At 52.8% G+C, this 24,734-nt stretch overlaps 1 protein-coding gene across 5 annotated transcripts in view; it reads right to left on the bottom strand.

Moving 5' to 3' along the window:
* Positions 1-24,734, bottom strand: part of ARHGAP22 (Rho GTPase activating protein 22) — a 143,575-nt gene that overhangs the window by 12,874 nt on the left and 105,967 nt on the right. For 2 of the 5 annotated variants that reach the window (XM_072971156.1, XM_072971158.1), the window contains 2 exons: positions 18,777-18,953; positions 598-805 (listed from right to left, as the gene is read on the bottom strand). In XM_072971156.1, coding sequence (XP_072827257.1) covers positions 598-805; positions 18,777-18,953 — 385 coding nt within the window. Of the gene's footprint in view, positions 1-597; positions 806-7,591; positions 7,707-18,776; positions 18,954-23,799; positions 23,839-24,734 lie in introns of those variants that run through there. The other 3 variants (XM_072971159.1, XM_072971157.1, XM_072971160.1) reach the window with 3 other exon arrangements.

Genomic DNA, 24,734 nt, shown 5'->3' with positions numbered 1-24,734 from the left:
CCCATGGGGACCGGGGTTCACCTGATGCAGAAAGAACTTTCTATGAATAAGTGAGGCTGACTCTACCCGCGGTGAAGCCCAGGACCCAGTAAGCCCCAGTAACGGACTGGGACAGGCACTGGCCCAGGACTGGTGGAGGAAACTCACTCCCCCAGCCCCACCCAAAACCTGCAAGGATATGGGGCTGGAGCTGCTGCAGCTCCAAGCTGGCACCAAAGGAGCCTGGGGGCAGGTCCCCCTGAGAAGGCAGAGCCAAGAGACAGACGGTGCCGGAGGCCTGGAGTCACAGGTGATGCCTGTAGGGGCCCTTCCCCTCTCCTGAGGTGGGCTTCCAGGCATGCGCAGTGGGTACAGCCTGCATGGAGGTGAGCGGGCCCCGGATGGGGCAGGATCCATCCCTGAGGGAGACCCAGGGCCGCTGCAGTGATTCTGTGCCCTGCGCTTTGCCCGTCAGGGGTGCTGGCTGGGCACACGTGAGGCACCATCCCACCTACCATCCACTCCCATCTCTGCCCAAGGGAGCTGGCGTCCTGAGAGGCGGCCCTGCAGGGGGAATGGGCAGGTGGCCCCATCTGTACCCCCATCCCAGGAGCTCACCTGTCGAACAGGGGCTTCTCCCCACAGTCGAAGGAATCCTGCAGGTCCCTCACCAGGTTGGCCTGGCCGGGCATGCGGAAGAGGCCCTCCTCGGTGAGCCCACGCTCCCGGATGAAGTCCACGCACTGCTCCACCAGCAGGGGCGCCAGGCGTGGGCCATACTTGCGCTCGTGGTGGACGGTGTCCTCCAGGCGCTGCCCAAAGATCCCTGGGCACAGAGATCCCTGGTCACACCCTCAGCTCTCCGGCCCATCGATGGGGGAGGGCGCTGGGGACAACGGACAGCAGGGGGCGCTGCCAGGGCCAAGGGCGGCTCCCTCCCGTGGGAGCAAATTAGAAAGAGGGAGGAGACGCACCAGGCGGCTGGGATGGGGCTGGAGCGCACAGCCCGCAGCAGCCCGGCCTGTGGACCCTTCAAACGGTCCTCAGGGAGCGTGCGTTCTGTGCTTTGCTGCTTGGTTTATTTATACAGCACTAACCTCCAAACAGAAATAGCTTACATTTAAAAACCCAGCAGCGTCCACTAAGAGACGCACCCTAGGAGGTTCTCAGAAGCACTATTTGCCTCTCCCCGCGATGGGAAACCCACCCCCAAGGCCCCTGCGCGGTGGAATGAGTAAGATGGTCATGCTCTGCTCACACCGGGCAGCACCCACCGGACAGCGATGGGAACGGATGGGGCACGGCTTGTGCAGCAGGACAGACGTCGGACAGTGTGAAAACACAATCACAACTCAACACCACGACACATCAGGAAATGCAAACCAAACCACGAGGAGACACCACCTAACTCCCAGCAGGACGGCTATTATCCAGAAAACAAGGGCTGGTGAGGATGTGGAAAAACTGGAACCCTGGTGCACTGCGGATGGCAACGTAAAATGGTGCAGCCGCTGGGGAAAACAGCATGGAGGCACCTCAAAAAATTTAAAACAGGAATATCATGTGACCCCACAATCCCACTCCTGGGCACATATCCCAAAAGAATTCAAGCAGATGTATGTACACCGTGTTCACAGGAGCATTATTCACAATATGCAAATGATGGAAGCAACCCATTGTCCACTGATGGATAGACGGATAAACAAAATGTGATACATGCATACAATGGAATATCATGCAGCCATAAAAAGGAAGGGAATTCTGACACACGCTACAGCATCGACGAACCCTGAGGAACAGTATGCCGAGTGAAATAAGCCAGTCACTAGAAGACAAACACTGTATGATTCCACTTACATGAGATACTTAGAATAATCAAATTCATAGAGACAGAAAGTGGAATGGTGGTTGCCAGGGGCTGGAGGACAGTGGGATGGAGAGTTACTGTTTAATGGACACAGGTTCAGTTTTACAAGATGAGAAGAGTTCTGGAGATGGAGGGTGGTGGTGGTTACACATGACAAACATACTTAATGCCACTGAACTGTACATTTTTTAAAAAGTCATTAAAATGGTACATTTTATGTCAGATCTATTTTACCAAAATTTTTCAAAATTAAAAAAAAATCATAATTGTGAGCAGAAGCCAGACCCAGAGGACACACTGCACGACTCCATTTATGTAAAGGGCAAAACCGGGTCAGGACCTGGTTACCCTGGTGGATCAGTGACTAGAAGGAGCCTGAGGGGCTTTGGGGTGCTGGTAATGCTCAGATTCTGGACCTGGGCACTGCCCACCCAGTTCTGCTCATGTTGAGAACAATTGTTAAACTGTACACTTTTGATTTGTACACCTGTCTGCTACAGTTCAATAACATTTGCCAAAAAAACCCCAAAAACCTGGAAGCAAAAGATCCAAAACATTTAATACAGGACCAGAAAGCAAATGAGGGACAGAGGGAGACAGCAAGAAGGTAGAGGAAGTTCTGACTCAGAAAACCTATGACAACTAAATATACAACTGAGCAAAGAGGTTCCTGGCAGCCTAGGCAAAGAGTGAAAGGAGTTGAGATCCATGAAGCTCTCCATCTCACAGTGAGTGACAGGCGAAACAGACTTTTCCCAGCTCTAAGCTCTCCAAGGATTTGGGGAGGCCCCCATTGTGGAGACCTTCCCACAGGGCGGCTGTGGAGTGTGCCAGGACGTGACATTAAAGCTCCATTCCGTCCAGGCAGTTGCAGTCCCAGAGGGACGCAGCCCAGACTGGTGGCTTCCCAAGACCTGGGTGGTGAACCAGCTGGGTGAGAGGGTGGCAGGACTCTGGGCGCTACTTAGCGTCCCGCATACAATGGCTCTTTTGAGATACATCAGTTGTTCCTAAGACCGTGCCTGGCACAAAGGAGGACTCAGTAAATGCTCCTTCTCATCCTGCTCTACCCAAAGGCAGAGTGTACAGAACCTGGGGGATCAGACTTCCCCTTTCTACAAAACATGCCCACGTGGAAGGCACCCAGTGACACACAGGCACTTGGGGAGAAGTGTGCGCATGCGTGTGTGTGGGCGTACACGCACACGTGTGTGTGGACTTGTGTGTGCACGTATGCGGGTGCATGAGGACAGTGTGCTGAAATGGCCGAGACACGGCACCTGCGGCGTCAGGTGCTGTTCCAGGCACTTGACACATATCCATCCATCCCAGCCTCGCGCAGCTGGGTAACTCAGGGAGCGTGGCCTTTACTCTTATCATTGCCATCATCATTCTCACATTTCAGAGGAACACACTGAGAGGCAGTGGGCTTCAGAATGGGCCCAAGTTCACTCAGGGTCAAGGTTCCAACTCCAGCAGTCTGGCTCCGGGCGCAGAGAATGTTCAAGAACACACCGTTGCTCTCCACCCAGGTGGGAGCACAAATACCCGTGCAATGCTCTCCACCCACCAGCTTCGCATCCCACCTTCCTCCTGCCCTTCTTCACCAGTAGCCCCCAAGGACGTGCTCACGTGGGTGACAGGCAGAGGTAAGCAGAGGCTGGACACTGACAAGAAAGGAAACTGTCCGCCCCCTGGGGCCTGGTGGGAGCGCCCAGCCGCCCCTGCCCGCTGAGGTGGGGACTGACAGGCCAGTCATCGGCCTTGGGCACAGGGGCCGATGTTGCCGAGAGACTGGCATGGGGGCTTCCTGGGGCCACTCAGAGAAGCCTGTCCGAGGGCCCACTGCTACCAGCGTCCTGGCCGCTCTGCCCAGCCTGAGAGTGGCCTGGGCTTTTCAAGGGACACAAAGCCACGGGTCCTTCTCACCTCGCTCAGGGCTCAATCACTTACGCCCAACAATGAGCCACAGGGGTCCATGGTGCACTTGCTTAGGTGTATGATGTTTGAAACATTTAAACATTTGTTATTTAAAATCAAAAGATTTCCTATCCAAACCTGGCTTCCCATCTCCTCTTGAAAGAATCCATAGGCCTGGCGGCACCAGGCCCGAATTCTCGAAGGGTAACGCAGGCAGAGCTCAGTGGCACCTGTGCCCTTCCGACAGCCCTTGTTTTTGCTAATTCTCCACCATTCCCTATTGCCTCACAGCCCGTCCACACTCCACTCACGTGGCCTTGCCAGGTACTCACCTCTTTTGCCTCTACCTCCATGGCACAGACTTCCTGCAAGGGCACTGGGGCAGGATGGAGAGGGGTCCTGACCCACAGAAGGGAGAAGTGGGAAGCAGGGCCTGTCATGACCAGAGGCATCTGCCAGGACCACACAGGCGCAGAGAACATACGAGGGGAACTGCCCAGGAGGGGAAGGAGCCAGCTGGGCCCTGCATCCTCGGTGCCTGCACCTCCCTCCTCGCTCAGGCGCCCTTTCACTTCCTCTCTGCCCACTGTGGGAGCCTCCTGAGTACGTCTGCTTTCCTGCTGCCCGGCCCACACACAGGAGCCTTCCCTTTTCAGTCTGCGCCAACTTCTTATTAGCCCTTGGGAACAGCTCAGATGTCCCCTCCTACGTGAGCTGTCCCAGATTCTTCTTTCAGCACGACCACGGGCTCCCAGGCTCTCTTCCTGGCTGGCTCTTATCTATCAATTAATCAATTGATCAATTGATTGGTCACAGATGGTCACAGTGAAGACATGTGCCTCTGCCTGGTTTCTTGCTGGGAACCACTTCCCTCTCCCCAGTCCCGAGCTGATGCTGGGCTTGGAGCAGAGGTCAAAGGGCACTGAGTGAAGAAGGGGGAACACACAGACCAAGACAGTCTGGGGTCCTGAGTTCATGCACTCAGCTCCCCAGCCTCAGCTCACAGGTGACTGAAGGCCACAGTCAGGGAAGCGGGACACTGAGGAGAGGAATCCTAAAATCCTCTCTCGAGATCCACAAAGTCTGGGTAACTCCATCCAGCCTCCTCTTGGCTCCAGCCTTTTCTGCTCTCCCATCTGCTGTCCCTAGGACTCTGCCATCTGCCTGTCCATCCATCCGTCCATCCATCCCTCCATGTCCGTGCCCCACCCTGAGTTCTAAAGTTTAGTGGGTTTCAGAGCTGCCCAGAGAGCTAGAAACATGTAAGTCTTACCACGAGTTCCTCTGCTGAAAACCCTTTGCTGCCTCCCTCCTCTCCACCCAGGATAAAACCCAAACTTGGCAGGCAGGCCGGTCCTGTCCCCGCCTCCCTCCACCAGCTTCTGGGGCGCAGAGCCCGGGCCAGGCAGAGGGCAGCTGCTGCAAGGTCAGCCCGGCTCTCCATGCGGCGCCTGCAGCCAGGCAGCTCCCACATGTCTGAAGCCCTCTCCCAAGCTCCGCTCAGCCACTGCCTTCCCCCTGTGCAGCCTTCCAGACCATTCTCCCAGCCCTTGAACAGGAAACACAAGTCCACAGGGCCTTGGGCGCTTCTGAGCAGAGGCGATTTTGAGGAGGAGGTGACATGGGAACTGGGGTCTAAGAATGAGAAGGAGATGGGCAGGCGGGCAGGCCGGGGCTGTAAGGGGCACATGAGCAGAGACCACAAGGCAGACGTGGGTTGGGAGGGTCTGAAGGGACCCCATGGGTTGGAGAGTGGGTGTGACAGAGCATGGCTGAAGAGGCTGAGAACACAGCAGCCCCCTACCCTGGCAACGATCATGGGTCCTGGTGGGCACCGACCCCATTCATGGCTCAGGGGCTCTGGGAAATGACAACTCCCCCAGAGGCCCTCCCAGCACTCAGACTGGTGAGAACGCTGGGCTAAGATGGAGGTGGGGACACAGGGGGCGGGCGATGGTCAAGGACGAAGGCCGAGTCTGCACCTGCACTGGTCCGGGTGTACATCCTGGCTAAGCCATCCAGGAGTGGAGTGATCGCTCTCCTGGGCCTCAGTCTCTCCATCTACACCAGGGAAGTGATCACACCTGTCTTTAGCGGCTGCCTGGGGCCCTGCCCCCAGGCACCACCAGGCCCAGGACTGACTCCACATTCCCTACACGGCTTTGTGGAGCCTTCTTCAGACCTTCTTCCACTCCAGGCGCAAGCTGCGCCCTCAGCACCCTTGGAGCGGAGACGCTCCGGGAGCCCCGTGGGAAAGTCTCGTCCCAGCTCAGCCTCCCGGGGCCTCCCTCCCAGTTTCCTCCCGCTGCAGGCCCCCTGCGCTCAGGCTACAGGCCTGGCCCACCACTCCCCTTGCCAGGGTCTCTCGGGCAGAGCCTGGCAGGGCCTGGAATGGCTGCACTGAACTTCCTCAGGGCCCCTGGCACGTCTCAGAGGGGAAGCCTTGCCAAGAACCAGTTCCAGTAGGTTTGTCAGATCCCTGGAAACCCAGCCAGCGTGTGGGTTCCTCGAGGTCCCAGCCCATGCTCTCCACAGAGCACCGGCTCTGCCACCAGAGAGGAAACTGGCAGAGGCTGCCTTTCCTCTGGGTAGACCTGCTGGCAGGCTCAGAGCCCGGGCCTCCTCCCCTGCCAGCTACTCCCTGGCAAAGCCCGGCCCTTACTCCCCTCTCTCCAGAATCCCAGGCAGGGACAGGAAGGCTCAGGCCCTGCACTCAGCTGACTCAGATCCCTGTCCTGGGTGACCTTGGACACAGTCCTCAACCTCTCTGAGCCTCAGTGTCTGCCACTTCACAGGGCTGTGTGCAGCTGCAGGAGAGCCTACAGCACCAGGCACGAAGAAGCTGGTACCAGGAGAGCCGGGTCAGGGCTCTACCTGCCCCCAGACCCCAGCAGAAAAGGGAGGCAGCTGGGATTCCCTCTTGGAGCTGAACCCCGAGAGGAGACCTCAGGCCTTCTCTGGCCATACTAGGGCCCTCTCCGGTTGGGGGAAGGGGCACATAGTCAGAAAAGAGATACATGAGGAAAATAATTCCTAAATTCTCTCCAGAGAGTCACACTTTGGGTAAGCCCCGCCTGTGCTCTACTCCTCTCCCCAGGGCACTTGCCATCCTCCCTGCATCCACCCCGCGGTTTGTGAATCCGCGGTCCATCACCCCCGAGCTTGTGCCGACATGCACCGGCCTCCTCTCGGTACCGCAGAGCTCTCCTCCACAGCTGTAACCAATTGGCTGGGCTGTGCCCAAGCCTCACCAACCAACAGGCTGAAATCGGCCCAGGAGAGAAATACAGAGAGAGGCAAACATCGTGGGGTGGGAGGTGGGGGTCCTGCTCAGAGAAGAAGGAATCCCTACCCTTCCGGTGTTAGCCAGCCCCAACCCAGGCACGGGGCCCTCCTGAGGCCCAAAGAGTCAAACGTGGGCTGAGCACTGGGCTTGGAGTCCTTAACCCAGAGCTGGCATCCTGCCTGGTCCCCTCAGCAGTGGCGGAGGAGGCGGGGTGTGTGTGTGGGGGTGATCCTCTGCAAGTTCCGGCGCCCCTAAAGCCTGGGTTCTTCATCCTTGCACGTGGGATGCCCACCCACCCCGCGGGAGTCAGGAGGAGGCGTCCCAGCTCTGCCCCTTCCCCTCAATACGCGCACCCGCTCCGCGAGTCCGGCGACCGGTCTGGAGGCCGATCGCCCGGCAACCCCCGGGCGCCCCGCGATTGGCCGGCGCAGCGCGGTCCTCGCCCCGCGTGCGCGGGCCCCGGGCTCGAGCGCGCTCTCGGGCCCGGGACACCGCTCCGGCGCGGCTTCTCGGGGCGCCAGCCCCCCCTCCCGCGCTACCTGGGGCGGCGGGCACGCAGCAGGCGGGCAGGCGGCAGGGCGGCCGCGGGCAGGCGCGGCACCCGGAGGAGGCCCGCGCGGCCGGCATCAGGCCCATGGCGCGCCCGGGCGCGGCGGCGCGGCGGCGGCAGGAATGCCCGGCACGCGCGCAGGTAGCGTCTTGCCCGCCGCCGGCCCGCCCGCCCGCCCCGGGCCCGGACCCGGACCCCGGAGCGAGCGCGGGAGGGAGGGCCCGGGACCGGCGAGTTCCTGGAATGCGGGTCTGGAGGTGGCCCCCGTGGTTCTCCCGTTTCAGACCTCCGACCCCCTTGTTCCTAACGCGCGATGTTACAGGCACCCTAAGAAAACCATCAACTCCCAATGACCCGCCCCTTCTTGCTGGTCAAGGACTCGCTTTAGGAGCTTCCGCTCCCCGCAGAATGGGAAGCAGGTGTTCCAGGTGGAGGCAGTGGAGGCTCAGGGAGGTCAGGTGACTCGTCTGGGTTTTCCTACAGCTGGGCCGCGGGCCGCGGAGCTGGCGTTCAGGGCTCCAGCTCTCTGCCCGGCTGGGGGCCAGCGCACTCTCGGTGCCAGGGAGGGTGCTTAGGACTGAACATTCCTGTCTTCTGCAGCCCTGAGCAGTGCGAGCATTAATGTCCCCATTTTACAGATGAGACAGCTGAAGCTCAGAGAGGTTACGTAATTTTCCTAAGGCCACGAAACTAGTAAGTGACAGCTTCAATTCAAACCTACTTTAGCTTTTCTGCAAAGCCTATGTTCTTCCCAGAGTAAGATTCTGTCCCAGTGAAAAAAGCCCACAGTCCCACACTTCCAGAGCGTGCAAAGTGTGAGGACCCAGATGGGTGCATCGCCTCAGGCATTCACTAGGAGGGCGGGTGAAGAGAGAAGCAGAGCTGGAGCCATGCATCACCAGAAGGAAGCATGGCGGTCCCCAAGGGGTCTGTAGGCAGAACTCTGTAAGGGAGGGGCTTTAGGGAGCCCTTGGTCTGGATGGGGTGGTGGGACTCATCTGAAAGCCGAGTGTGCAGGGCAGGGTCACTATATTTGCTCTTACTAATCAGGGCCTGGACTCAAGTGAGGCAAGTGAATTTTGCACTACAGTTGCAAAATTAAAGGAGGGGGATGCCAAAATTTTCAGCAATCAAGATAAATATTTTTGGAATATTAAAAAAATACAAATTAATGCAAAAAGATCCATAATGAACAAAACATCAACATTTCAAATCAAGACAGGATCCAGCCCTGTACTTGCACAGACTTTGGGAGTGAGTGCCTCATTTGCCTTGCCCTAATCCCACCCACAGGTCCTGTCTTGATTTAAAAGTTTGATATTTTGTTTATCATGGATGTGGCAGGCTAGATAAGGCCCCCCTCCAAAGACATCCATGTCCTAATCCCCTAAAACCTGTGACTCTGTTACCTCACCTAGCAAAAAGGACTTTGTGGATGTGATTAAATTGAAGGCAGATTATCCTAGATTATCCCAGTGGGTCTTAAAAGATGGAGGCAAGGGGAAATTTGACCACAGAAGAGGAGGCGATGTCAGGAGGGAAGCAGACACTGGAGTGATGAGGCCACGACCAAAGAACGTGGGCAGCTTCTAGAAGGAGGAAGAGGCAAAGAATGCGTTCTCCCCTGGAGCCCGCAGAAGGAACCAGCCCTTCCGATACCACGATTTTAGAATCATAAAATCTCAGTTCTGACTTCTAGAACGGTGAGCGAATAAACTCGTGCTGTTTTAAGCTGCTAAATTTGTGAGTCTGTTAGAGCAGCAACAGGAACTAACACGATAGGTGTTTCTGTATTCACCTTCATTTAAAAAAAATTCCAATAAAATATTTATCTTGCTTACTGAGTTTTTTGGTGACCCCTTAAACTGTATGCCCCAGGCCGGTGAGGCTCCCTAGTCTGGGTCCTGGAGCTGCTGTCGGGGTGGGGGCAGAAGCCCTCCCAAGTGCTGGGAATGTGGGGAGGGGCTCAGGGTTCTCGCCTCCCAGAGTTCAGGTAAACATGAAGGTGGGAAGGGCCGGTCATGGTGCCAGGGGAACCATAAGTCAAGGAATGCCCTGCCCTAAACCGGCTCGAAAAGCCTGAGGCTCCCACGGCCCACAGCCCCAGGGCTCTGATCGGCTCCTCATGTTAAAGAGAAGGTTTCAGGGGCTCAGAGGAGGCATCTGCTCCAGGGGAGGTGGAGCCCTCCCAGGAAGGCAGACAGGCTCTGGTGCTGACTTGCCTTCTCCTGCTGAGCCTCGGTTCCCCCACCTGTATGGTCATAGAATTAGACTGGCCAATAGGCTCTCAGGAATCCCCTCACTCCCTGCCCCCACCCCAGATTCCCCAGATGGACGGAGGTCTGCAGCTGCCCACATTTAGAAGGTTCTGGACTCTGACAGCCACTGCCATAATGAGCTCTAGGTTAAACCCCAGCCAGGTCAACACCAAAGCCACCTTGTGGGGGTCTTTTTAGCCATGGAGCCTGAGGTGGGGAGGCCTCAGATGGGTGGGCAAAGATAGTCATGAAACTGTCCTCTTGGGGCAGGGCCAGGGAGCTGAGAGGCTAAGGATCTGTCCTCCCACATGAGCACCTGGGGACAGGTGACCTTTTGAGCTTATGGGGCTCTCATTTCTGGGCTGGGTCCAGGACCTTGGGAACTACCTCCAGCCTCAGTCTTCCCTCCTTCCCCCCTCCCCCCAACTATTAAGGCATCACAGATCCAGAGGTTATGGTGCCTGACATCCTTGGATGGGCTCACCCTAGAGGCAACGCTGTCCCTGCTCCCAATCCTGCTGTGTACTGTTGGCAACTTGCTGAACTTCTCTGGGCCTCTCTGTCCCTCTACAATATAATTTTGATACAACAAACCTTTGTCAAGAGTAGCACACAGCAAACCCGAGAGCCCTTCCTCTTTCTTCAGATTGATGTGGAGGACCAAGGGAAGAAGCTGAGAGTCAGAGGACCTGACCATGGGGCAGCCGGAGGGCTCCTGGCATCCTGTTCTCCAGAACCGGCATCCAGCACCAGGGCTCTGAGCTCTAGCAGCCCTGGGTTAGAACACTGGCTTCCTTTGGAACCTGGACAGATGACTTGAGCCCCCTTGCTGCCCAGTCTCCTCCCCTGTAAAAGGGGCTATAGCGAGACTGATTTCACAGGGCTACTGTGAGGGTCGGCCGGCCTGCAGAGCCGGGCACTGGGACACGCTGAATAAACATCAGCTGTCCTAGATAGAGTGGCTCCCTCGGCCCAACTTCTCCCCTTGTGCCTGGGGGTCACCGAGACTTCACGCAGGTGTCCCTGGCCCATGCCCGCCCCTGGCCTCATCCTAGCAATGGCCACGACAAGCTCTTTTCTAGCCCTGAGATCTGAGCACACACAAAGCCAGGCAGCCCAACCCGCCAGGGCCTTCCCACCACAGCTGCTGGGAGGGAGGCGGACTGAGTGACCCAGCAAGGTGGGTAAAAGGCAGTTGGTCGAGTGGTGAGCACCCTGAGTTTCACAGGAAGCAGTGGCGGGCAGCCCCCTGTCAGCCACCCTGGCTGGCTTGCCAGGCTCTCCCAAGATAAGGCAACTGCTCCTCCACCTCCCTTCTCTCGGTAAACAGCCCCGGGCTCCCTGGCCACCTGTCAGTGGGGCCTGTGGCTGGGGGCTGTTTCCCCTGCCCTGGGATCCAAGCTCACAGGCTCCTGGGGCACTCACTGCAGGGGAGGAGCCTTGAGGGCTGAAGAGAAAGAGGTCCAAGGGTGCGCTGAGCTGATCCCTGTACCCAGAAGGGGACAGATCTGGACGCTGTTGAGCGTGGAGCTGGATGGGGTCCAAGGTCTGTCGTGGTAATTCCTCCTCTGCCTGGTATGCAGACCATCAGAGCCCACTAGAACAGGCCAAGGACACCAGAACCAGGCTCAAGTGCCCCTTCTGCTGGCTCAGTGAACCCCAGCCCAGATCAGCAACAGTCCTGTCTCTCCTCTTTTGAAAAGGCCACCAGGAAAGGCCCAGGCCCCCTGGCCTGGTGGGTTCACATTCAGGGGAAATGAAAATAAAACTCTCTTTTTGATTCTCCCAGAAGGGCTGGGATATAGAGTAAGCAGTTCGGGCGCTAAGTGGTCCACTAGGATCTCAGGCTCCACCACTGCCAGCCTGGGCTGGGGCCAGTGACCTTTCATCCTGAATCTGATTGTGCCTTGAGGGCTTCCGTTTGGAGATGTCATTCCAGCCGGTAATGACCACGACCATCTGGATTAACAGGGTTGCTTTGTGTCCCTCCAAGTTGTCCCGAGGCTGGATTTTCTCCATGTCAAGTGTCCTGCCCTGTGGCCTCTGGGAGCTGCATTCATCCCCATGATTTCTGAGCAACTTAGGGCAGGACTGTTGCTCGGTGCTGCTGCCTGTAAGGCTGGGACAAACAGCTTCTGGGCTTTGCTCGGCAGAGCCCGCTGGGTGGGTGGGAGAGTTACCATGCTCTGAGTTACTGAGGGCTAACCCCGACCCCCAGACTCCTGCATCCAGCTGCCCCCTCCGTGTGCCCACGGGTTCAATGGCTAACAGGCATCTCAAACTCACATGTGCCCAAACGGAGCTGTAATTTTGCTGCGTCCTCCCAAACTGCTCTACGCTGTCTTCCCCTCTAGGTTAATGACGACTGTCTTTCTGGCCACTTAAACCCCTGGAAGTCCACCTTCACCACCCTCTTACTCTCACACCCACATCCAGGAGATCTGGTGGGTTCTACTTTCAAAATAGATTTGAAATCTGCTCACATTCACCACCACCCACCATAGGGTAAGCACCCTTGTCTCTTCGCCTGAATTACGGCAATAGGTCCCCTGCTTCCTGGCTTCCCTCTCCGGTCAGCGGTCAGAGAGGTCCTTTTGACTCAGTGTCAGATTATGTCCTTCCTCTGTGATCAGGCTCCATCAGCATCCTTCACCCCCTCCCCACTCCCCCGGCTCACCAGCCTCTGCACTGGTTCAAGACCCCATCAGAGGCTCTCTGCTTCTGCCGGAACTGCTGCCTGGGTCTGGCACACTTTCATCAAACATCTTCCTGGCCCAGTTTCTCCCCTTCTTCAAATCTTGGTTTGAGTGTCACTCTCTCATGAGACCCACCCTCACCACTGTCTTTTAAACGGCTCGATTTTTTCTTTTTCTTTCAGTAGCACTCGCCGCCTTCTAACACAGCAGTGCTCAAAATGTGGGCCCCAGACCAGTAGCATCAGCATCAGCATCACCTGGGAACTTGTTAGAAAGGCAGATTCTAGTGTACTGGAAACTCTGCTAGGGGCATCCAGTGGTCTCTCTTTATAAGCCTTCCTCTAGGTGGTTCCAATGAGAACGACTCTCTGCCACGAGATGTACTTTCCCTGTTACTGTCTGTCTCTCCCCATTACCGTCTGTCTCGGGAGTAGAACAGAAGCTCTGTCTGATCTCCGTTCCTCCCTGTGTCCTGCCTGCATGTGGAAGATGCTCTGCGTTTGTTGGATGAATGAGAACTATTTAGTACTAAGGGTGCTGAGCACTTTGCATCTGTTTTCTCTTGTTTCTCACGACAACCCTGCAAAGAAGAGATTCTTATTCCCCTTTGGCAAACAGAGACACAGAGAGGGTAAGTGGCATGGCTAGGGTCACACAGCAAGTAAGGGGCAGAGCCAGAGCACACCCAGACCACAGCCTGATGCCGAAAGCTGTGCTCACTCTGTCTGTTCTCACACTTCAACACAACTGGCTTTGTTAAGCACTTTCCAAGGTACATAAGACCTACCTTCAAGGGTTTGATGGCTCTCTCCAGATAACCAGGGACAGCAAGGACTCACTCATGAGCATCCACCAGACGCTGGGCGTCCCTGGTGACTCCTTCTCTCCTCTTTCATAGAGAGCTGGTTAGAGGTGCTACCCAACAGCACCCCTGGGGGCCACGTTCCAGGAGCTGGGCACTGAAGTCCAGAGAGCCACTGGGGAGTGGGGCCCTTTTCACAGTATGAGTCTTCTGATCCATGAATGTGGGATGTCTTTCCATTTATTTGGGTGTTTTAGTTTCTTTCAACAATGTTTTGTCATTTCTAGAGCATTACGTTTTCTACTTCTTTTGTTAAATTAATTCCCAAGTAGTTTATCCTTTTGGATCCTACTGTAAATGAAGTCTTCTTAATTTCATTTTCAGTTTGCTCAGCGCTACTGTATAGAAATACAGTTGATTTGTGTATATTGACCTTGTATCTTGCAATCTTGCTGAGTTTTTTTAAGTTAGATCTAACAGATTTCTAGTGGATTCCTTAAGATTTTCTATAAATGAGATCACATCATCCTCAAATAGAGGTATTATTATTTGTTTCTTCCTTTCCAATCTGGATGCATTTTATTTCATTTTCTTGCCTAATTGCTCTGGGCTAGAATGTCTAGTACAACACTGACTATCAGTGGTGAAAGCGAGAATCCTTATCTTGTTGCTGGAAAGCATCCAGTCTTTCTCTGTTAAGCATGATGCTATTTGCGGGGGTTTTTGTAGATGTCCTTTAGTGCTTTGAGAAAATTCCTTTCCGTCTCTAGACTGTTGAGTGTTTTTATCATGAGAGGGTGCTGGAGATTATCCAGTGCCTTTTCTGAGTTGATTGAGATGATCATGTGGTTTTTTTTTTTTTGTCCTTTATTCTATTGATGTATCACATTAATTGCTTCTCTGATGTTAAACCATCCTTGCATTCCTGGGATAAATCTCATTTGGTCATCGTGTACAATCCTTTTATATATTGCTGGATTCAACTTGTTAGTATTTTGTTGATGAATTTTGCATCTATATCCACAAGAGATACTGGTGCTCCAGCATTTCTTCTCTCCCTCACCTGCACCATCATTGCTGTTTTGTCTCCCAACTTAAAAAAATAAACAAAACTCTCTTTACCTGACTCTCCCCTCCAGCTACTGTCCCCATTTTTCTTTCCCTTTACAGCAAACTTCTTGAAAGAGTTGGCTAGGCTCAAACTCTAAATCCCATCCTCTTATCCATTCTGGTACCCACTATTATCAGGCTTTATCCCCAGGACTCAACCAAAACCACCCTTGTCCTAGTCACCAATGAACTGTGTCACCATCCGTTCTCTCCTGGTTGATCTAACAGCAGTGCATAGATACTTCTTCCTCTGATGCTCTCTTCACTTGGCTCAGGGACCCCACTCGCTCCCAGCTCTCTTCACTTGGCTCAGGGACCCCACTCGCTCCCAGCTCTCCTCAAGCCCCTCTGCTAGCTCCTCCTTTGCTCCCTGACTTCTTACCTGGGAGCAGCTCCGGGCTCAGCTTGGGTCCTCTGCTGCCCCTCCTCGTGCCCACCCAGCTGCATGGCTTCAAACCCCATCTATGTAGCCCCCAAATTCTCTCTCAAACCCAGTCCTCTCTCCTGATCTCTAGGCTTAAATGTCAAACTGCCTACTTGATATCTACACTTGAGCCTCTTAACACGTACCCAGACTAAGTCCCAAAGTGAACTCTCTCTCTGTCTTCCTCTGCACATCCCCTGTTCTTTGACATAGCTAATGGCTAATCCATCCTTCCAGTTGGCTTAGATCAAAACGTCTTGAAATTACCTTGACTTCTCTCATTCTCTCACCTTTCACCCATTCCAGTAGGGAAATACTATTGATTACACCTTCAAAATACATCAAAATACAAAATACATTAATTCTTCAACACAACTGGGATTGTTAAGCACCTTTCTATATACATAAGACCCACCTTCAAGGACTTGCTGGCTCTCTCCAGATAACTCAGTTCAATCACCAGTGCCATCCTGAGCCAAGCCACCATGACCTCTCACCTGAACGATTGTGTCATGAGCTCCTAACTGGTCTCCCTGTTTCTGTCCTTCCTTCTGTCATCCATTCTCAACATGGAAGCCAGAGGGATCCCGTTGGAACCTGCATCAGGCTCTGCCACTGCTCTATTCAACATCCACCAATGGCACACCTTGCTCGGAGGGAAAGCCAGAGTCATCACTGTAACCAGGCCCTCCTGACTGATCACCCCATCACCTCTTCTCTCCCCTGTCACAGACTCTGCTCCAGCCACACTGGCCTCCTTGCTGCTCTTCCAGCATGGACACCCAGGCCTCTGCCTCTGAAACACTCTGCCCAGATATATGTGTAATTCGCCTTTTCATCTCCTTTACTCAAAGGTCACTGAACGACCCCCCCATCACTTCTGCTTGCCTTCCCCACCTCATCGGTCTCCACTGTGCCCTCCACCATCCAACCTACGAGGGGCTTCCTTGCTTTGTTTGTTGTCTGTCTCCTTTACTAGAATGCACATTCCAAGAGAGCAGGGACCTTGTCCGTCCTACTCACTGCTGTGTCTCCAGCCCCTAGAACACATCCTTGAGTGACTGACTGGCTGCTTGAATAAATGAATGAATGCCCAGACAAGAGGCACTCCATCCAGGCCCCCCTCAGGCAGGCCATCAGCAGTAACCACAGGCCGGGCTGTCTGCTGACTGCAGCAGGCACGCTGCCCACGTGTGCCTGTCAGAGGTGGCCGCTCTCTGCCAGAACGAACATGCCTGAAAGGGCTCACAGGCTCCGTTATTAAACAGCAAAAGAAGGGCTGATCCTCTAAGCCTCCTTTCCAGGGGAACCCAGGCTAATAAGAGCTTTGCCAGGAAACCTCAGAGGCTGACAGAGCCCCCCTGCCAGTGCCCACACTTGTCCAGACATGTCTGCCACCGCTAACCCCTGGGATCTCTGTGTTTCCTCTGTGCTTCTGGTGGAAGGGAGATAAGCGCCTTTGATGGCGGTTCCTGATGCAATTCTTGTGAATTCTTGGGTGCACAGGCTGAGAAGTCTGATAAGTGCTGGGCCAGGGAGGATGGGGGGTACTGGGGGAGGGGCAGATCTGGGTTCCAGGTGGGATTCTGCAAACGGTCCCCCTTCTGAGCAAGCACAGGGAGAGACAGAGAGACAGAGACAGACAGACAGGCAGGCACTTGTGCAGGTCAGGGATCAGAGCAGGGAGACCACGTGCCATACGGCAGCACCCTACACCGGCTGCGGCAAAGCACAGCCTCGGGTCAGAACAGCTGCCTCCACTTCTCAGCTCTGCTCCTGACTTACAGGCAAACTCCTTAGCCTCTTTGACCTTTAGTTTCCCTTCTTTCCTTGTTCATTCAGTTTTTGATTTTTTTGTATAGTGAAACATGCAGACGTTCAGAAAGTATTAAAACACCTCCATACAGACACGCGCAGTACAGCAAAGGCACACCTGTGTCACGACGGCTGCCATCCTGGCTCGTATGCATGTCTCTGCTTCTCTGCTGCCTGATTATCTATCCATAAATAATACCGTTTCCTTCTGCCCTATTTTTTAATTTACATAAATGGAATCACAGCACGTTCTCGGGCTCCCCTAGTCTCCCAGCATGTTTTTCGGATTCACGTGTGCTGTTGGGTGGAGCTGTAGTTCATTCGTTCTCATTGCCGTTTTCTGTTCTAAGACCGAATCATCCTTATTTCTCCATATCGTTGCTCAACCCTTAGTACTTTCTGTAACTCATTTAAAAAGTCTCTCCCTACCCAAGATCATAATAGTGTTCTCCTTTCCCCAGCGCTCAAAGGTGCCACCAGTCATAAATCCAAGTCCACCTGCATTGGCATTGCCTCTGGACCCTATCCTGTTCCACCACCAGCTCACTTTCAACCATCTTGCACCAAAGGAAGCCCACGGAGGCTGCAGAAGTTCCCAGGTGGGCTTGGGCTTTCCCAGGCCATTAAACTGGGGCTGTGGGTCAAAGGTGCTGCAATCACCAGGAGGCAGGGAGGCCCTGGCTAACAGCCTGGCACCATTTATGAAGCCCCCAAAGGTGAGCTTCTGTTCCTGTGATACACGGAGAGAGAGGACGTTCTGGCTCGTGTGGTCTGAAGATGGCCAGCCCGAAGGCCCCTGTCTCCACACTTGGCAGGGAGTTGGTGGCCCCAGCCCAGCCGGCATGGTGATCCCTTCTAAAAGCTCTTTTTGTGAAGAATTCCCAGGGACAGGGACCTCCAGAGACAGCTACTGCACAGCTGGGTGGCGTCTGTCTTTTTCTTGTGCCCTGTGGCTGGACCATCAGCAAAACCTGCAGCTCCACTTTCAGAACACTTATCAGCTGACCATTCTTTACTGTCTCCTCCATGTCTTGCCTGCCCAGGCCCGCACCCTTGTCCAATGACTGTCCCATCCTGCTGCGACCACTCTTGTCTCTCTATGGCCCACCCCTCACATGGTGGCCAGAGGGCTCTTTTTGTAAGTATAAGTCATGTCTGTCTCCTGCTGAGAGTCCTCCCTGGTGCCCCATCAGTTTAGAACAAAGTCTGAAATCCCCACCATGTCCCTGAGGCCTTGCCTCAAGTCCTCCACCGCCCCATCCTCACTCTCTCAAGCCCTCTGGCCTTTCTGAGAGTCTTCATGTTCCCACGGCCCATTCCCACCCCAGGGCCTTTGCACTTGCTGATCCTCCCACTTGCATGCTCTTCCTGTGCCGCCTCCGGCTCTCCTGGTGACTCCATTAAGTTGGCTTAATGAACAATACCTAATACAACATCCCCTCAGTCCTCCCACTTACGCTTCTTTGCTCGCTGCTTTTCTCCCTACTGGACATGACATGTCACCTGCCTATCGTCTGTCCCCCCAGGACAATGGAGGCAGGGAGGGCAGAGCATCCTCTATTTGGTTTACCACTGAATTCTTAGTGCCTGGAATACTACTCAGCACATTTTAGGCACCTAATAAAAATGCAGAATAAAGGAGGAGGTGGGTAAATGGCAAACTTTGTTTTTAGGTCAGAGACAGGGAATGGGTTTTGTGGGCTGTTCAGGGGCCACAAGGCACGACAGAGGGAAGGATGCGGTACCTAGCCATCCGCTATGACTCCTCAAGTGCCCACTTCTGGCCTAAGTGCAGACCACCACATATACACCCAGTGTTCAGGGTGGGTCTGGATGCAGGGAGACAAGGACACACAAGCCACAGGACTCTCTGATTGGAGGAGGGCATTTTGCAAAGTGGCCCAGATCTCCTCTGCCAGGACCTGCTTGGTCCACAGAGGGGTGACTCCTGAGGGCTGGCAGCAGAAGATGACACTGCCTGTCTGCCGGACGAAGCACGGGGCTCGGCCAGCGGGTCCTCGGTAAGAGGGGTCTGGCGGGCACGGGGCCGGGCGGAGGGGCGTGATTACCTGGAGACAAGGGTTCTAGAGGGTGAGCATGCGAGCTACGGGCAGTACCTCCGCCAAGCGGGGCCCAGATGACCCGGCGGATGGCCTGCACCCAGTCCTCCATGTCCCGCTGGGAGCTGGCCATGAGCAGGAGCGCCTCGGGGTTGGCCGGCACCTTCTCCCTCTCCCCGGCTCCACCTGCAAGACAGGGAGAACAGGCTTACTGCAGGGACCTCAGCGACACCGGGGTGCCTCCCCCACAGGGGGAGCCCTGACACCAGCTGACTTTTATTCCTGAGGGTGTGAGAAGGCTGTTTCCCCCAAACCGCCCTGCAACAGCCATGCTTTTTGGTTCTGCATCTGCACCCCATCACGTTCACACCTCACACATCTGTCTTTGGAGCCCCCTTGGGTTTCTTGTCTCCCTTCGTCTTCTTTGTTATTTTTCTGTATCAAATCAGAAATAATTAAAATCATCCCAGGCCACTATTAGGAAAAAGCACTTAGGTGTGACACCAGCTCAGAGAAGGTCAGACGCCAGAGAAGCTTTGTTACATGTTTTACTTAAGTCATCTTTGCAAGTCTTTTTTTTTTTTTAAGTTGTGAATTTATTTTAGAAAAATTTTTAAATGTAAGTACTGAGAATTGAACCCAGGACCTTGTGCATGCTAACCATGCACTTTACCACTAAGCTGTACCCACCCCTCCCTACCCCAACTTTGCACATCTTAAGCACATAGTGCAGTGTCACTGTGTGCCTTTAACCGGGGCTCTGACATCACAGCCTGTCCTCCCCCGGGGTGAAGATGAGACCTGATTCTCCATATGTATTAACGTTACAGAGGCTTGATGTTAAATCAGGTTGGAGCAAACAGTCCAGAACCCTCCGCCTGCCCTCCCCACTCACAGCTAGATAATGGATCATTATCTAAATGCAGAAAGAGGGAAAAGCTTGGATGAACTGCCTTTTCCCCTCTGGTAGCTCCAGCGGTCCTGGAGCGTTTTCATGTGTAAATGAATTAATCTTTGAAATGGACAGAGAACAATTTATACCGAACTGAAGGATAGAAAACACAGTCCGTTTAAGGGATTTTCAAGAATAATCTTGTTTTTACACGCCATTTCCCATCCCACAACGTGTAACTCACCATGAACTGCTGAGGTCCCAGAGCCTCAGACCCTAACTGGGACCACCTGCTGGTGGGGTGAGTCCCAGGGAATTCCGTGCTCCCAAGGGGGTAAGAACGGTGAGACGCAGGCTGCTCCTTGCGAAAAAGCCTGCAGCCCAGGGACAGGAGTAAGTGCTTACTGAGCACTGGTACCTGCCTTCCAGGGAACTCTGGAGCAGTCTGTGACCCTTCCAAGCGAACAAAGCTGACGGACACAGCCGCCCTCCTGGGACTCTCTAATCTTCGCAAGAACTCTGCGGGGGGTACTGTTGCTCTTTGCATTTGACGGGCAAGGAGACTGGAGCACAGAGTGATTAAGGAACTTGTCTGCAGCCACACAGCTAACAGAGCCTCGGGGAAGGAATTCAGCCCTGCTGGCACCTTGATTTGAGTCCAGTGAGATCTGTGTCAGACCTCTGACCTACAGAACATAAGATAATACATTCACATTGTGCAAGCCACTAAGTTTGTGGTGATCTGTTACAGCAGCAATAGGAAACTAATACAGTTTCTGTTGCTGTGTCTTTGAGGTCACAAATCTTTTCATTTTCTCTGCCTAATCTGTCATCAATCCTATCCAGTGTATTTTTTCTCTCATATATTGTAGATTTGAGCTCTAGAAGTTTGAGTCTTTAAAAAAAAATCTTTCATGTCTCTACTTAACTTTCTGAACATAAGAGATACAGGAATAAAAACGGTTTCAATGTCTCCGTCTGCTAATTCTAACATCTATGTCACTCCTGGGTTGGTTTCAATCGATCGGTTTTTTTTCTCCTCATTACAGGTCATGTTTTCCTGAGTCTTTGCATTCCTGGTATTTTTGGTTAGGTGCCAGACATTGTGATTTTTAAAGGGTTGGGTGCTGGGTATTCTTGTATTCCTCTAAAGATGTTTATTTAAGCCTTTTTCTGGGATGAAGTTAGGTTACTTGGAAAGGGTCTTATCCTTATAGATTTTGCTTCTAAGATTTATCAGGTGGGTACAGAGTTCTCAGTATGGAGCTAACTAGTCCCCACTGCTGAGAGGAAACCCTTCTGTGTGTTCCATGCAAGGCCCAGGAGTCGTGAGGTTTTCCAGGGTGGCAGGTGGGAAAAGGCGCTCTTCCCTGCCCTGTATTAGAGCGGTTGGTGTTGCTTCTGACCCTTTCCAGTGGTTCCTTCCTCAGTCTCAGGTTAATTCCCTTATATGCACAGGGTGACAGGTTCCCAAGGGAGTTTTCTCTCTGAGCAGCTGTTTCCTCCTTGGTATTCTACCCTGAAAACTCTTAGATATTTTGGTCTCCCTTGCTCCTTGTTTGCTGTTTCTTTAACTCATGGAGTCAATCCACTGGGCTCCACCTAGGTCCCCTTCCTGCATCACAGCCTGAAAATTTTCCCAGGCAGAAAAGCCAGGGCTTGTATACGGCTCATCTCATGGGTCTCCCATCTCTTGAGGGTTCACAGTTCTTCCCTGCCTAATGTCTATCTAGTGTCTTAAAAAACATTATTTCAGTGCAACATTGTAAACTGACTATACTTCAATAACAAAAAATTATTTCATATTATTTGTCTTTTTTGGGGGGGAGGGTTGTTTTTGGTGAGAGTATTAATCGGTCCCTGTTGCTCCATCTTATCCAGAAGTGAAAGTCCTATGACCACGGACAAGGGCCCAGTGTATGTAAAACACTGTGTAAGACACACCATCACATTTAGTCTTCATAAACACCGTATGAAGCAGGAGTGTTACTGACCCCATTTTACAGATGAAGAAACTGAGGCTTGGAGAAGTTAAACCCTTAGCTCACCAACAAACAAGAAGAGGGGCCAGGATTCAGCTTGTTCAACGATAAACTCAATCTCTTTTTGCAGTGTAAAGCTCCCTCTATGTTCGTGGCAAGGAATACAAGCAAGATAAAATAGGTCATCACAGCAAACGCTGGGATATTCTACAGCATTTAATTGTGCATGCCTACCTTTTCCTCTGTTCCTTAGGAAAGATTAGTACTAGCTTTAGTTAAGGCAAAAAGTTGTAACCGCAATATTTCAGGAAGACATGCACCATGAAAAATGGGGGTCTCTTGTTACTGTCTCCGATCTTCCCCTTTTCTTTTATTAAGGAGTTTGTGTGGCCACGGTGTTTCCATCCCACCTTGCCACATATCCCAGGCATTTGAGGCCCTCTAGAATGGTGCGTAGAGCCCTACGGGGGCCCATCACTCAGCTCCACCAGGGGGAATGCCATGACTTCCCCAAATGTCAGTCACACACCCGTGGGGTGAAGAAAATGAAGGTGCCTACCTTTTCGGGAGAATGAAATGAGCTATTCCTTCAGCTTAGCACCTGGCATCTAACAAGCAGGCACTAAATATTCACTTTTATTATCACACTCAATTAAATGCAGTCTAGAGCAGAATTTCTCCACCTCAGCACCACCGATGTTCTGGGCCAGATACTTCTCCCTTGGGGTGGTGGGGGGCTGTCATGTGTGGTAGGATGGTGGGTGGCATCCCGGGCTGCCACCCACTAGATGCCAGTAGCAGCCTCTCCCTCCCTCCCTTGACAACCGAAAAGGTCTCCATCCATATGTTGCCAAATGTTCCTTAGGAGGCAAAACTGTCCCCAGTTGAGAACCATTGATGTAGAGCAACCAGATCTATACTTCCTATGTGGCTAAATGACCTTTAAGATTCTATAGTTGTCCTGGGCATATATCCAAAGAAAAATATAATTTGAAAAGACACATGCACCCCCAACATTCCTAGCAGCACTGTTTACAATAGCCAAGACATGGAAACAACCTAAATGTCCATCGACAGATGACTGGGTAAAATAGTTGTGGTATATTTATACAAAGGAATACTACTCAGCCATGAAAAAGAATGAACAAATGCTTTTTGCAGCAACATGGATGGCCCTGGACATTGTCATTCTAAGTGAAGTGAGCCAGAAAGAGGAAGAAAAATACTATATGTATCACTCATATGTGGAATCTAAAAAAAAAAAACTTATTTACAAAATAGAAACAGACTCACAGACATAGAAAAGAAACTTATGGTTACCAGGGGGGAAGGGGTGGGAAAGGATAAACTGGGGTTTAAGATTTGTAGATACTACTGTATATAAAATAGATAAACAACAAGTTTCTACTGTATAGCACAGGAAACTATATTCAATATATTGCAGTAACCTACAATGAAAAAGAATATGAAAACAGGAAATTGACAAAACACTGTAAACTGACTATAACTCAATAAAATAAAATTTAAAAAAAAGAATATGAAAACAAATATATGTATGTATATATGTGACTGAAACAGTATGCTATACACCAGAAATTGAAACAACATTGTATATTGGCCATACTGCAATAAAAAAAAAGAATGCAAGAAAAAAAAAAAAAAAGATTCTACAGTTGTATGACTCCCTCCCAAAGGCACAGCATGGCTTGTCTGAAAACCATCACCGCCTCTATCACACCGGCTTCCTCCTGTGTTCCTATCTCAGAGCTGGGCAACCAGGTGCCCCAAGCGCACAGTGAGTGGGGAGTCACCTGGCCTTTTCCCTTCCCTCATCCCCACACTAATCCATACTGTTCCCTCATTGAGCTCATCCAGTCTCAGGGCTTTAACTGCTGTCCCCGTGCTGATGACTTCCAAATTCACTGCTCTTCCGCCCTCCAGACCTCTATCCCCCACCCCTCAGCTCCACTAAGATGGCTCCAGGCCTCTTCCACTCACCAAATATGAAACCCCTCTCCAGGTCTGCCACCCTTCTCTTTCCTGGGTGAGGGCAGCTCCACCTTCTCGTTACTTAAGTGGAAACCAGACCCATCCTCAGCTCCACTCTCTCATGTCTCCTATCAGCAAATTCTGATGCCTCCTTCTTCAAAATACATACCAATTCTGACCACTTTTCACTGTCCCACCTGGTCCGAGCCCATATCATCTCTCCTCTGGATCAGTGGCATGGTCTCTCGGCTCCCTCCCTTGCCCTCTATGACCTGTTCTCAAAACATCAGCACAGTGACCCTGTTGAGACACACACCAGCTCACAATCCCACAGTGGCCCCACTCTCAGCAAAGTCTTTGCAGTCACCTTCCAGGCCCCTGGCCCCCTCGACCGCTACTCCTCCGGCCTCACAGCTTCTCTCTGCTTTGCTCTCTGCTGTTCCCCGGACGACCAGGCACCTGCCTTTCCTCTGCCCTTGCTCTTGCCAGGAAAGCTGCTCTCCCAGACACCGCCATGACTTGTGCCCTCACCTCCTACCAGCCTTTCCTCAAATGTCACCCTGGGGAATCCTTTCTGACCACCCTATGTAAACCTCACTTCTCATCACCCATTGCAACCCGGGACCCTCCCCGGTCTTAATTTTTCCATAGCCCTTATCACAATCCAGCACACATGCAGTTTATGGGTTTGCATAGTATGTTTATTTATACTGTATATTTTCCATGCATTCCTCTTCTGTCTGTTTCATAAGCCACCCCAGCACCCCAAGCGATGCGTGGCATGGGGAGGGTGTGCACGGAACTGTGATGAATGGAAAAGCAAGAGCTGTAGCAGAACCGAGGTGACAGGCACTCACTCTAAGGGAGGCACGATGTTAACGAATTGATGGGAAATGGTGTCATCATTCCCATTTTAAAGGAAAAATAGCAAAAGTCCAGAGATGTTAAGAAACACGTCCAAGCTGTAATAGCAGTGAACCAGGACCCCAGGCAGCCCGGCTCCTAAATTTGACCTCACTCTGCGCTCACTACGTCAGCCTGGGGCTTGTGGAAGGGGCAGGCCCCTAAGTGACCCAGCAAGGACCCTGCCCAGCTTGTCTTGTT

Source organism: Vicugna pacos, chromosome 11 (assembly GCF_048564905.1).
Source record: "Vicugna pacos chromosome 11, VicPac4, whole genome shotgun sequence".
NCBI lineage: Eukaryota > Metazoa > Chordata > Mammalia > Artiodactyla > Camelidae > Vicugna > Vicugna pacos.
The sequence above is the reverse complement of the archived record's forward strand: the minus strand, read 5'-3'. Positions and strand labels throughout refer to the sequence as shown.